This window comes from Camelus bactrianus, chromosome 1 (assembly GCF_048773025.1).
Source record: "Camelus bactrianus isolate YW-2024 breed Bactrian camel chromosome 1, ASM4877302v1, whole genome shotgun sequence".
Classification (NCBI taxonomy): Eukaryota; Metazoa; Chordata; class Mammalia; order Artiodactyla; family Camelidae; genus Camelus; species Camelus bactrianus.
In genome coordinates, this window is record NC_133539.1 from 60,480,840 (window position 1) to 60,494,744 (window position 13,905).

Consider the following 13,905-nt stretch of genomic DNA (forward strand, 5'->3'; position numbering starts at 1 on the left):
CACACACACATGCATTCATATATATAATGGAATAGTACTTAGCCATAAAAAAGAATGAAATAATGCCATTTGCAGCAACACAGATGGACCTAGAAATTATCATATTAAGTGAAGTAAGTCAGACAGAGAAAGACAAATATCACATATCACTTATACGTGGAATCTAAAAAAAGATACAAATCTTATTTACAAACCAAAAATAAACTCATGGACATAGAAAACAAACTGTGGTTACCAAAGAGGAAAGGGCAGGAGAGGGATAAATAAGGAGTTCAAGATTAACAGATACATGCTATGTAAAACAGATAAACAACAAGGTCCTACTATATAGCACCAGGAACTATATTCAATTTCTTGTAATAACATATAATGGAAAAGAATCTGAATATATATATACATATATCTGAATCACCTTGCCATACACCTGAAACTAACATTGTAAATCAACTATACTTCAATAAAAAATAAAAATTTAAAAAATGTATGTACTAGGCCCCACCCAAGAAATTCTGGTTTAGTAGGTCTGGGAAGGGCCCAGGAAACTGCATTTTAGCAGGAATCCCAGTTCATTTTTTGTATCAGTGAGCTGGGAACCACTCTTTCAGGAAGAAGTCTTTATACGCTTACCTCGGAACGTAGATGTAGGATGGAGTAATGGGATCCCCAAATTTGTCCCTGGGGCTGCAGCCATAGAACAGGGCTGACCCCTATCTCTTATGCCTCCTCCTACTGCTCATGAGGAAAAGATAAGCTCAGGTTAGGTGTCTTAGGATAACATAACTAATTCTAAAACAGATGGGAAGATATTCCAGGGCACTGTATTTACCCAGGAAGGTAAAACACCAGTCCAGAGAAGAGGTGATCCAGTGCCCTCAGTCTATAAGAAAATGGGATAGATAATTCTTCCTCTCGGAACACTTTGGTTGAACCATCCAAGTGCAGTCTATTGCAAGCCCTGTTTCCTCCCCTCCTGGCCATCCAAGAAGTCTATGCCCAGTTCCTGCTTCTTCATCCCCAGAACACAAACTGAGCTGCAGACTACTGGGGCAGCAATCGCTGTCATCTGGTTTCACAGATTCTGAATTTAAAAAAAATGGCTTTACACATATAAGACATTCAATAAATACTTGCTAAGTAAATGATTGAATGAATCTATGATGAGTTGCATGAGTTGACAGGGCACATTAAAAAGTACTTCAAACCATGAATTGGGATGATTTAAAACTGAAGATATGCCTCTACTACTGAAGGTCTTTTGATCTGGTTGGGCAAAAAAAAAAAAAAAAACCAACACAAATTAAAAGATGCAAAACTACAGAGTTGCTCAGTACACCTACACACATGCACATACACACACATGCACATGCACACACACGTACAGTTTATCTAAATAAATTCTGTTCCTTCAAATCAGCACCTTGACAGGACTTACAGAATTATTCCAGTGACTGTCAGTCCTCAGAACGTGTTGTGTTGGGATCTCACCTTTGGAAGTTGTCTCAGGAGTCAGTTTGCTTTATGGTCACACCTCATTTTTGACCCAAAGAAGATGATCTAGCTTGAGCAGTATCCTTATTCCTAGATTTGGTTCTAAGTCATTCTTGGTGCTTCCAGAAATCAAACCCTCAAAAGATAAAAATTCATCATTCATGAGAATATTGAAAGGGCCTGAAGAGAATACTGAAAATGGAATTCCAAGCATGATTTAAAGAATGGGAGAATTGTTGGCTCAAACGTGTAATTTCCTACAGAGGGCAGAGCTCTGAAGGGGTTAGCCTACTCAGGGCAGATCAGGAGACTAACTCATCTGCCACCAATGAAGAGCCCAGTCCAGACATTCTCATCCTGAGCACAGTGGCAGAGACTGGCCAGATGCCAGCCAAACCTGGTCCTCCTCTCCCTGAGCACACAGCTGGCCAGCATTTCCCAGCCAGTCTCCTAATGGCACGTGGGAGGAAGTGATATGAGCCCTCTTAGCCCTTGAAATCACCACCGCCTCCTCCCTTTCTTCTCTCACCTGCCACTTGGATGCTGAGAATTCAGGGGAAGACCGAGGGCCTTGAAGATGTTCAGCTACAAAACAGACTGTCAGAGCATGACACTGTGGAGCAGAATGACAGTGGTCCCTAAATGACAGTGTGGAGCAGAGCTCCTCAACCTCTTCTGACTTAGACTGAAACAGGAGCCAGAGATAAATGTATAAAGTGTCAAGTCACTGAATTTGAGGGCTGTTTGTTGCAGCAGCAAGCCCACCCTGACCAATACAGACATATAGAGTTACACAGAGTTTCCCATCTGCCAAGCAGTTCAGTTAAAAAGTTGCCAGCATCTATCCTCATGACTTACAGTTTGAGGACAAGATTTGAAAGCCCTGTTATTTCCTCATCTTCAGCCTCTTAACACATATGGTGTATGTCACACTGCACCGATCAGCATTCATCGAGCCCCTTTGCTGGCTGCTGGGGGATGACTGCTAATCCTTTGAAACGCCACTCACCCTCAGGGCTGCCCAAAGTGAAGCTGATGTAGACCACATGGCCCATATTTTAAGCCAGTCTTCACATGTGGTGAGCCCAGCTTCTTTTTATAGAGAACCATCCCTAACAGACACAAACAGGAAAGTGCACGTGTGTGTGCACACGTGTGTTTTTAAAGAAACAGTTAAAAAGTGAGAAAAGCCCAGGCTCTCCACTATTTTAGACACTCCCATTCAGAGAACCACTCTGCCTCTTTTAGAAGGAGGCTGTGGTCACCCTCACCTCAATGAATGGTGGTGGGTAGTCAACTGCTATCCACCCTCCACTCACCCCAGCCCATCAGACCAGGGAACAGGGAAAGGGAACCAGCCTTGCTGTGAGATGGGCTGCATGCCCAGGAGCACAGCCAACTGGGGACCTCCTGATGCTGGTGGGCCTTTCTTGCCATCTGCTTCGACTTCTACTTGAATGTGACCTTCCCCACTGCCCCAAGAAGAGTACCTGGTCCAGAGTCAGAGGCTTACACCACTACTTGCTGCCTGAAACTGACAGTCATCTATTTCTGCTTGTGAATCCCCTCAAAGGAGCCCAGGTACATCTCTCAGATGCAGGCTGCTGAGCAGTGTGTGGTGAGTACAAACTTATGCATTTCTCTGTCTGCAGAGATATGCAAACAGTATGGTGTAACCGCCAGCCCGTGCAACCACCACATCTGATCCTCTCCTCTTGGGCATCCACGTGGACACAGAGGGGATAAGACATAGCAAGAAGTGGGTTATTTGCTCAAAAGTAAGCCATCGTTCAAAAGAACTGGAAACAGGGTAGGTTTTTGTTTGTTTGTTTGTTTGTTTGTTTGTTTGATGTTTAAGGAAATTCCCCAAGGCTCTGGGAAGGGAAGGAGAAGCCTGAAAGTGGTTTAGGGGCACGGCCAAATGAGTTTGATAAGCCAAGAGGGTGAGCGAGGAGGCAGAATTGAAATGGTGATCAGGTGCGGACCGTTGGGTCGCTGCGCTCTGACTGAGCATGCGCAGATTCCCTGCTGTCGGCTGGATAGTGTCCCACTTTGCGGATTCTGATGCGGATACAGCATGGCCCGCTGAAGCAGGAGGGCTCCGCTCTGCTCTGCAACCTCAGGCCAGCAGATGCCAAGAACCACTGCAGTTCCCATAGACTCTTTCTTCTTTCTGTATTGCCCACAGTAAGTGACACGGAATTAGCAGGGGTGATGGGAGAACACTTTTCTGACACCTCCGCCATCTTGCGTTCCTCCAAAAAATTGTGTCTTGTTTGGCTTAGTACTCACAACTCCACTTGGAGGCAGGCAGGAATTATAATTCCCATTTTACAGAGAAGGAAATCAAGGTGCAGAGAGGTTAAGAAGCCTACCCCATGTGGTGGAGACAGGGTTCAAACAGATTTTCTTCCCCCATTCCCATGAATTTGCAACTATACCACCCCCTCCCCCTCAGATGAGCCCACTTAAAGATCAAAGGTAGGAAGCAGTTAAGATCTACATTCTCTTGCTTTGATCCTTCTGTGTTGTCTTTGTTCACCTTATTCCCTAGGTTCACAAGACTTCCCATATCCTCTGACCAACCTGGTTCGAAACTCACTTCCTCCAAGAAGTCCTCTGGATTTCTTCCTCACTTGGTGTCTCCCCAGTACTGGTGAACTCAACTTGCAGCATATCGTTTGGCTGGATGCTGTGCTACTGTGTAGCTCTGCTCCAGCCCTTTCCCTGTGCACCTCCAGTGTCTCCCCTGCTTCCCACCCCACAAAGATGGTCAAGTCCTAATCCTCAGAAACTGGGAAATAGTTACGTATATGGGAACTTTGGTGGTGTGATTAAATTAAGGATCTTGAGATGGGGAGATTATGCTGGATTATCCAGGGGGGCCCAACCCAATCACATGGGTCCTTAAAAGCAGAGAGGGAGGCAGGAGAGTTAGAGAAGATGTGATGACAGAAGCAGAGATCAGAGTAAGTGGGATTGCGGACCACTGGCTTCGAAGATGGAAGGGGCAACCACCAAGAAACACAGGCAGGCGCTAGAAGCTGGAATAAGCTAGGAAATGGATTCTCCCCTAGACCTTCCAGAAGGAACCCAGCCCTGCCAATGCCTTTTTTGTCCTGTGAGACCCATTTCAGACTTCTGACCTCTAGAACTTTGAGAGAGTACATTTATGTTGTTGTAAGCCACTAAACTGGGGGTAATTTGCTACAGCAGCAATAGGAATGTAATCCATCAGGACTGCATGTTCTAATTGTTTTATTCCTATCTCCACCTCACCCCCTACCACCCGACAAACCAAACCCACCAGGCACTGGGACAGTTAGTTCTCAGCATGCCATGGGGGCTCTATGAACCTCCGGTGACCGGTGCCTGCCCCTGCCAAGTTCAAGGATGCTTCCTCAGCCTTTCCTCCCACGTGCTCTGACCTCAGGAGGGCCACCCCCCACACCGGACCTCTCTCCCCTCCCCAGTGTAGGAGAGCAGAAACAGCAACACAGTGTCAGGGAAAGAGCAGATCTGAAGCTGGACTGTTCCTGAGCCTAGATGATGCACACACGGTGTGGTACAAGCCCTTTCCGGACCTGGCCTTTGCCTGCCTTTCCAGGACTTCTCTTGCCTGGCACTGCCTCACGCCAACACCCCTGAAACCCTGAATCACCCTTCAGCCCCCATACATGTTTGATCATGCTGTCCCCTCTGGTGGGAATGCCCTGCCTCTCCCCTCTCCCCCTCTAAGTACGTGAACGCAGGTCAGATATCTCCTCCTCCAGGGAGCCCTCCACCTCCCTGCCTACTGTCAGAATGGCTTAGAGCTTCTCTAGAGCAGACCCCATGTCTGTTCTCACTGCTACTTGGGTCCTTTAGCTCTCCTCACCTTCCTTCTCCATGAAGAGGGTGGAGCCACCACCCAAGCTCCCTCCCACCACAGCAGAGGAGAGGGAACACAGCTATTCCCACCACCAGCCCATCAGTCAGTATTAGCTCCTCCCCATGGGAGCAGGGAGGCTGGTCTGACTGGTCAGAGCTGGCGCCACAGTTCACTGGCGGGCAGGCCCAGGAGCTGAAAGGTAATGGGTGATCACTGTACCATCTATGCCCATGTGTTAATGGGTGATGAGGCCAGCTGGTCATTCTCTCGATTCCAGACCCTCATCCAAGGGTCTTTGAGAGAAGTGGACTCTCAGATTCAAGAGGAAGAAAGTTAGACACTACAGGCCTTGTTTCAACCTTCTGACCTCAGCTGCATCCTCCGCTACTGTTCTTGTACCCTTGTGAAGGTATTAATACATAAACTGGCACTGTGTTTCCCATCCTTAAATTTACACCTTCCATCAGAAACCTAGAGGGGAGGAAGGAAGGCAAAATCCTAAACCTCAAATGTCCACACTGACTTATAACTGTACGTGCAGGATGCACCCTGTGGTGTAGGTCAGAGGACTTAAGAGAAGGACTCCCAGAGGCATCTGAGAGAATGACTCCTGTTCTGGATCCCAGTCCTGAGTTCAAGACTGGTCTAGAACTGGGCAGGACTCACCCTGAAAGTTTGAGGGTGGTGACTGAGGAGTTAGTTCATCTCTGCCTGAATGGCCTATGATCCTATTTTTACATTATAAAGCTCTGAGATTGGTGAGGTGTGCTTGACTCAGGTGAGGTGGTCTCAGGCATGTGTACAGTTGCTTGAGCCATGGATGGGTGGGTGGATGGGTAGACCAATGGGTGGGTCAGTGGCTGGGTGGATGGGTGGGTGAATGATGGGTCAATGGATGAGTGGGTGGATGGTTAGATGGATGGATCATCAGATGGATAAACTGGCAGAGTGTGGCCTGAAGGGAGACATTCACAGTCCCAGAAGATCTGATATGACCCTCACTCATTCAGACCTTCTTACTACAACTGTGCATTCTTCGGTGAAACCTTTAGTCTAGGAATCTGCCCCTTTGTCTGTTTAAGAGAATGTTGCTACTCTCACTGCCATATATCCTGACTGTGCTGACATTTTTAGCATTCTTTAGATAAGTCAACGCTGTCTGGAAGATCTAGTGTCATCTGTGTCTCACCCTTCTGGCAACCTGAACTTACTGCAGACCTCTGTCATACACGGACTGGATACAACACCTCCTATGTGCCACCTCAGATCCTCTCTGCCCCACCTGATTCTGGGGCTGAGGCGGGTCCATCTCAGCCATCACTGCAGCAGTCAGTTCTGTGGGGCTCCCAGCAATTTCATGCACACAAACCCAATAGCACCTCATGCCCACAAGGCAGCTGCTTGCTGCAGAACTTGCTAGGTACTCACACAAGTTCACATCACAAGTGCAGGGAGGCTTAACGCCCCTCATGGCTAGCCTTTGACTCTGAGGAACCAGTGGATGAATTCTCACCCTTTCCTCCCTCTGCAAGGGGGTCACGAGACACAGATGTTCCTATGGTCTCCCAGAAGTGTCCTCTGAGACTAAGAGCGCAGTTGTACACAATACTAAAGGGTCACTAACCCAGTGCCATGCCTCCTTCCCTTTCCACTCTTTTCTCTCACTCCTCCTGGCTGTGCCCCCCAGTAAAGCAAAAGCACATCTGCCTCTGCTTTCTGGGGGCCCAGGCTAAGACTCGATTCCTGCTTTTCTGATTACTATTACTACTTATATAGTAGAGGATTGGTCAAACACAAGATATTTGGATCTAATTAGAGGTTCAGTGTGTTTAGCATCTGCCTCCCACACTAGACTGTGAGCTATTCGTGTTGGTATCCCCAGCAGCGAGTAGAATGCAGGAATTCTTTATCATACCCATTCTTCTCTTATTCTTTTCCATAAAATTCATCGTATTGGGAAAGTTCTCATCTTGGATACTTGAATCTTCAGCGGTATGTGGTTTTCAAACCCAGGACCACCTCTTTTAGAGATACTCTTTCAGCTTGTTATGCAGAATTCAAAAAAGTAAAAAGCAGAATCAGTAAAGGCTTCCGTGGCAGGCTGAAAAATGGTGCCCCCAGAGATACTCACATCAATCCTTGTTACCTGTGAATGTTTCCTCATTTGCCAAGGCCTTTGCAGGTGTGATTAAGGTAAGGCTCCTGAGCTGAGAAGATTATCCTTGATTATCTAGGTGGACCCTAAATGCAGTCACATGTATCCTTATAAGAGGGAGGCAGAGGCCCACTTCACATGCACACAGGAGAAGGCAGTGTGGTCACATTGGGTAGACAGAGATTTGAGAATGTTGTTCTTAAAGATGGGCGTGATGAGGCCACAAGTCAAAGAATGGCAGCAGCCACTAGAAGCTGGAACAGGCAAGGACCAAATTCTCCACAGGAGCCTCTGGAAGGATCACAGTCCTGCTAACACCTTGATTTCAGCTCAGTGATACTGATTTTGGACATCTGGTTTCCAGAACTGTGAGAGAACAAATTTCTGTTGACTTAAGCTACTCAGTTTGTGTAATTTGTTAGAGCAGCCACAGGAAACTAGTGCAGCTTCTTTAAAAGGGCCTTCAGAGATCACCAACTCAGCCTTTTATGAATACAGTCTGGCTTTTTATGATTTCTCACGTGCTTGTAGCTAACGGGGTCTTTGCTTTCTTTACACAGTTTCTAATGATGGTTGGAAGTCTGGTATTTAACCCCAAAGGTACATGAACAATAATTATAAACTAGATCTCACTGTGAACAGTAACCATAAACCAGATCTCATTTGTTTAGGAGAGGATGTTGAGATATAACTGGCCCCTCATGACATTCCCACCCCCAACTCGCTTTAAGCTTGTTTCATCCAACAGGTCAGCGTTTCTCAAAATGGGATCCAAGGGTCGCCTGCGTTGAATCACCTGAGGCACTCATCAAAAATGTACCATCCTGGACTCGCCCCCAAGCTCATCTCCAGGATCAAGGTGCAGAAATCAAGCATCCCAGGTTTCTTAGCCCACTGACTTTGAGAACCTCTATGACAGAAGAAAGGGGTCAGAACTGACTAAATAGGAATTCCCTCCAGGGCTCAGAGGTAAAACCAGTGACACTGGGCTATGTGCTGAACTCATGCCGGGGCGGCCACTGCCATGGCCCCCAGACTGGATGCCTGTGATGATGGCCACGCTGAGCTTATAGAAGAACCAAAATAGTCCTGTCCCCTCATGTGTTCATTCTGCAAAACGGCTGCAAAGGTGTCCAGAGCGCAGGGCACCACACATGGTTTGGAGAACATGAGTCAGCATTAAGTAATTCATGGTAATTTAACTTTTTAATCAAAAAGACCTTGACGAAACAATAATAGCTTACAAATGCGTGTGCCCTTTGATCTTGCAATTCCACTTTTGGGAGTTTATCCTACAGATATTCCTTATGTTTGTACATATGAACACGATTATTCACTGCACAACTGATTGTAATAGCAAAAGACTGGAAACGATCCAAATGCCATTATTGCAGAACTGCTGAAATAAATTATAGCACATTCAGACAATGAAAAATAATGAGGAGACTGCGTGTGTATTGATATGGAAATGTCTCCACGATAGACGGTTAAGGGGAAAAGCAAGGTGGAGAACACATGTTGTCATATGCTACCTTTTGTGTATGAAAGGGGGTCATAAAAATCTACATTCCTTTTTGCTTGTATATTCATAAAGAAATGCAAGGAATATTTCTAAGAACGGTGGTTATCTCTGGGGCAGGGGATGGGAACTGGACAGGTGGGGAACAAGGATGGAAGGAAGACTTTTCACTATATATATGACTATTCTTTGGTGTTTGGAACTATGCAAGCCTATTATTTACTCAAAGAATAAATAATAAAATAACACTTAAAATAACCATTTATTGTGGCCCTCAGAACAAGCAATCTGGTCTGGTTCTCCACACCTGCAAGTCTTGGTGTCCACAGGGAGCTCTTAAGATCAGACACATGTTTCAGGCGCCACTGCCATTGCAGTGGGTACTCTGGTTAGACGTGATGCTCCCAACCAGAATCCATATTTCCATCGTCCAGAATGGCAGTGAGAGGACAGATCTTTGAGTATCTTACCAGGAGAACCAGCTCCACAGAGGTTCTTGGGTTGGAGTCCACTGTGCCCTGGACAGCTCCAGGAGGGGAGGGTCCCAGGAGGACTCAGTACTCTAGTACCGCGGCATCAGCTGTTCCCGACTCACAAAGGAGGAGTGGTGGTAGCGATCCCGGGTGGCGAAGTCTGTGTTCTCCAGGGTGAGCTGAGTCATCTCCATGTCAACCCTAGCCAGGGATGGTGCCAAAACTATCTGCTCTTGTGGGGATCGCAAGGTCCTTTGGTGAGAGAAACACGGAGGATGGTCAGAAGGAAAGACCATGTGCTCAACAGTGGCAGTAAGTCTCCTCTGGGACGGAGAAATTATTCGCGGAAGGTCATTGTGCTTATTACTTAATGTGCATTTAAACACCATAACTGCTGAAAGCTATATGGAAGACACTTAATGAACCCAAAGTATGAGAAATAAGAATCAAACAAAGAGGGAGTGTGACATTTACCTTCTGTTAGTAGAAAGGTATAAAACAGTGCAAAAATAACCTTCCAAATGCTGTCGTGTCGGGGCTCTATAGCTTTACTTGGATCTTCTTGTCAAATGAAATAATGGAATGGAGAGGCTGGAAAATGGAAGAGAAAGAGAAACCTTCCCTTTGGCTCACTGGAAAGAAAGTTGAATGAGGATCGATCTCCAGAGCTAAGGTTTACAGAGCAAGCAGCTATGAGATCAAGTGCAAAGGCTTTTGGCACCAAGTTGGCTTGAAGACAACGAGCAAGTTCTGATTTGGATTCTATTGTCACTGAAGTGTTTACATAGCGTTGGCGTCGGAATCAACTGGTAAAGAAAAATGTTAGGGATACGTGAGGGAAAGTGCTGGCAGCAGAGGGAGTAAGGAAAGGTCAGCCCAGCCAGCAGTGTATCCACAGAAGACAGACAGTCACAGCTTCGCCGCCAGTCAGCCTGGTGGCCTCGGGGGCGGGGGGAACCTCTTCGCCTCCTTGTTCCTCTGTTTTCTCATTTCCCCAGGTCCCTTCTAGTTCCCACAGTCTACATCAGGTCCTGAAATCACACCTTAGGCACAGATTTCCTCTTAAAATTTTACCTTAAAAGAACCATCTACTTTATGAGGAGTAACGTTCTATTGTTTAGATGAGGAATATATTTGATAGTGGTAAAAAGCCGTAGAAAACTTGGTATGAATCTATGGAATTCAAGCAGAAAGCTTCAACTGACCAAAAAAAAAAAAAAAGTGCTGTTACAGGAGCAGATCACAGGACTGAGGCTTTGCAGTACTTGATGACAGCACATCTAAGTTAGATGAGCTGAGGTTTTCTGAGACATGAATTAACTTTTGTAAAGTTGAATCTTCAAGAAGTAAGGTTAGGAAGTGACAGAAATGCCATCCCAGCCAACGTGTGTTTTTGCCAATGAATTATTTTCTCACCAATATTTTTTTTTCCCAAGGTAAAACCATTGTATTCTTCCGAGTTCAGGGATATAATACACTTCACTTATTAGTCTAGAATGGCCTAGGAATTCTCACCTGGGCAGTTGCTAGGACTTCAGGAAAGAAAGCCTTCTTATGGTCAGGCTTAATTTCACATGATTCTGGGAACTGCAGGTGTAACAGAGGAGGTAACATAGCCAAATTTCTTTGCCCCAAACACCCTACCATATTATTGTCCTTTGGTTTTGAAGAGCATGTGGAGCTCTAGTTGTGGAAAAAATTCAAGATGACAAAATAGAAAACATGGCTACCCATTTCTGGTTTTAAATGGATCACCACTTCCTGGTCCTTTCACTGAATAACCGCCACAAAATGTGGCTTGGTAGCCACGGTGAGGCGGCACGTTTGATGCTGAGTCTCAGCTGAGGTCCCCACCGCCCCTCCGCAAGCCCACAGAGCCGTGAACAGTGTGGACCAGGCTCTTTCCCAACCAAAGCACTGTTCTGGTCTAAGAACAATCTCGTCCCAATACATTCTTCTTTCTGCATAGCACTATGGTGCCCTCAGAGGTGAAATTCAGAGTGCAAGACAAGGAGTAGCGGCCTCCCATGGCCCTTTGTGGGCTTTAAAAGCAGAGATGCCTAAAAATATTCGTGTAAGTTGGGTAAGACCAAATAGTCTCAATCACACACCACCTGCAGCCCAGCATCGGCAGGCAGCTTCCACACAGAATCTACTTCCCGTGAAACTCCACTCCCTCAGACCAGGAGGCTGGGGGAAGCGGTGGGTGCAGATGTGTTGTGACCTGAGTCACCCGACCTGGTCCCTCAGCCTAGAAGAGAGGCAGAGAGGTGACCCGCCCCTCCTACCACTCCACACAGGACGGTTAGCTCAGCTTCCAAGCAGAGGGCCAGGAACCCCTCTGTATACCACCTCTCCACCAGCCCTCTCCTTGTTGCTTTCCACAGCCCCCCTTCCCCTTCCTTCATCATTCTAGGCTCTGGCATCGAGACTTCATTTCTAGTGCCAGTTTGAACCAACTGGCAGTGCTTATAAAGAACTGTCTTAAAAAGGATTCTTGGGAAGGAAGAATGGGGAGTTACTCCTCAACGGGTATAGAGTTTCCATTTTGCAGGATGAAGCGTTCTGGAGCTGCGCGGTGGTGATGGTGGCACTACAGGATGGATGTACTTAACACCACTGAACTGTCCACTTTAAAATGGTGAAGATGATCAATTTTGTGGTATGTGTATTTTACCACAATAAAAACAATGGGTAAAAGTTCTGAACTTACATCAGGGATCAATGGGAAAGGGTCCCAAAACCCATTAGCAATGCCTAGGCATGGAAGGTGGAAATACTGGCAAGTACAACCCAGATATCTAGCGTTTCAAAACCAAACCAACAAAATGAAACCAAATAAACACTTGGTTGGGTTCTGCCTGGGTTTTCCCAGCCTGCAGCTTTGGCTCCTCACTGATACTAAAAGGGGAGGGAAGTAATTTTTCAGAGTCATGAGGCCTTCAAAGGTGAGGAAGCATTGGCAGTGAGGCCTTCTCCTGTTTCTCAGGAGGGTTGTTGGTTCTTCCCTTTTCTTGGGTATTTGAACATAGGGGTCCCTCGGAACTCCTCCAGGATCGCTATGCTGTTACTGTACTTGGCCTCGGCACTCTCCCCAGTACAGGCATGTTGACTACGTCTGAGCTGAGAAGGAGGATGGGAGTTCTCTGGCCCTGATCTTAGGTATAAGTAAGTATTCATGCTAGTATGTCTTTGACTGTGAACTCACCGAGGGTAGCTCTCTTGACTTATACCACTCAGCAGTCAGATGCTAAATAAAGCCTCTGTTCATGATTCCTGAGGATAAGAAGGGAGAAGGACATGGGCCAGAGGAAGCTTCTGATGGGCTGAGGACAGGGGCCTAGGTGGTGGAGAGCAGTGGGGAGCAGACTGAGTGTCCTGGAGGTTCTCAATGGTCAGGTGTTCACGCCACAATTCACCCAAGCCCAGCTAGGAACGAGACACCCTTAGCACCTTCCAGGGCCCCGGGACACGCATCTGCCCTGGTCCTGGCCCCAGAATGGCACAGACCTGCAAGAGGGGATCAGAAGAGACTTCATCCATCTGAAAAGGCTGAAGTTGGAGGCTAAACCTGCAGGGAAGACATATACATAAATATTTATGAAGGATCTACGTATGCATCTAGAATCCCCTGACACACACACAGAATGGCACAAACATTTTTTTTTTACTTCTTCAGTCTAACTAACCAAACAATATTCATTGTAATGCTCTCTGACATCAACCTGCTAAGGACTTCGTACCCATAACATAGTTTCCCAAAATTTATTTCTGAACTCCAGAAATGTTTTGTAGAGAAAAAAGCAGAGGACCTGTTCACTTCAGTCTTAGGAATTTTTCTTTCCTTTTCTTTTCTTTGTTCCAATTTTGATAATCTTTTTTCCTTAGATTCAAGCTGATTTGTGTCAAATACATACTATAAAGTCCCCTGCTAGACCATATTCTCTTCGAGGACAGGAAATGCATTTTTTTTCATCGGTAACACTCACAATACGACACCCATAGGATCAGGCACTTATGAAATTTCCTACACATGTTAAGTGAATCAAATAGCTCAGCGTGTAGAAATGCTAGAACTGACATCTGAAGTGAGATTGTTGTTGATGCTGACCAAATATCCTGACGTCAGACACCCTGATTAGAATAGGGTTTATCAACTTTTTTTAAAAAAAAAACTTTTCTCTTTTGGTATGGGTTTTTAAAATCTCACATAATGAATTATATATAACTTTAGGAAATTAAATCAAATGCAGTCTTATAAAATGCTTCCTTGTACTCACTTATATGTACATGCTCCACCAGATAATATATTTATATATAAATGGCTGGTTGAAAATTGGTTAATTAGATCATGTTCAATATATGACCAGGAAGTGAGCCTTATTTTAAGAGGCTTATG

General features: G+C 45.8%; 1 protein-coding gene across 11 annotated transcripts in view; it reads right to left on the minus strand.

Moving 5' to 3' along the window:
• Nucleotides 1-9,276: 9,276 nt before the first annotated feature.
• Nucleotides 9,277-13,905, minus strand: part of SLC12A8 (solute carrier family 12 member 8) — a 120,896-nt gene continuing 116,267 nt past the window's right edge. For 9 of the 11 annotated variants that reach the window (XM_045519870.2, XM_074364926.1, XM_074364986.1 and 6 more), the window contains 2 exons: nucleotides 13,017-13,077; nucleotides 9,277-9,758 (listed from right to left, as the gene is read on the minus strand). In XM_045519870.2, the coding sequence (XP_045375826.2) occupies nucleotides 9,596-9,758; nucleotides 13,017-13,077 (224 nt within the window). In that variant the 3' untranslated portion in view covers nucleotides 9,277-9,595. Of the gene's footprint in view, nucleotides 12,783-13,016; nucleotides 13,078-13,905 lie in introns of all 11 variants that reach the window. The other 2 variants (XM_074364947.1, XM_074364937.1) reach the window with 2 other exon arrangements.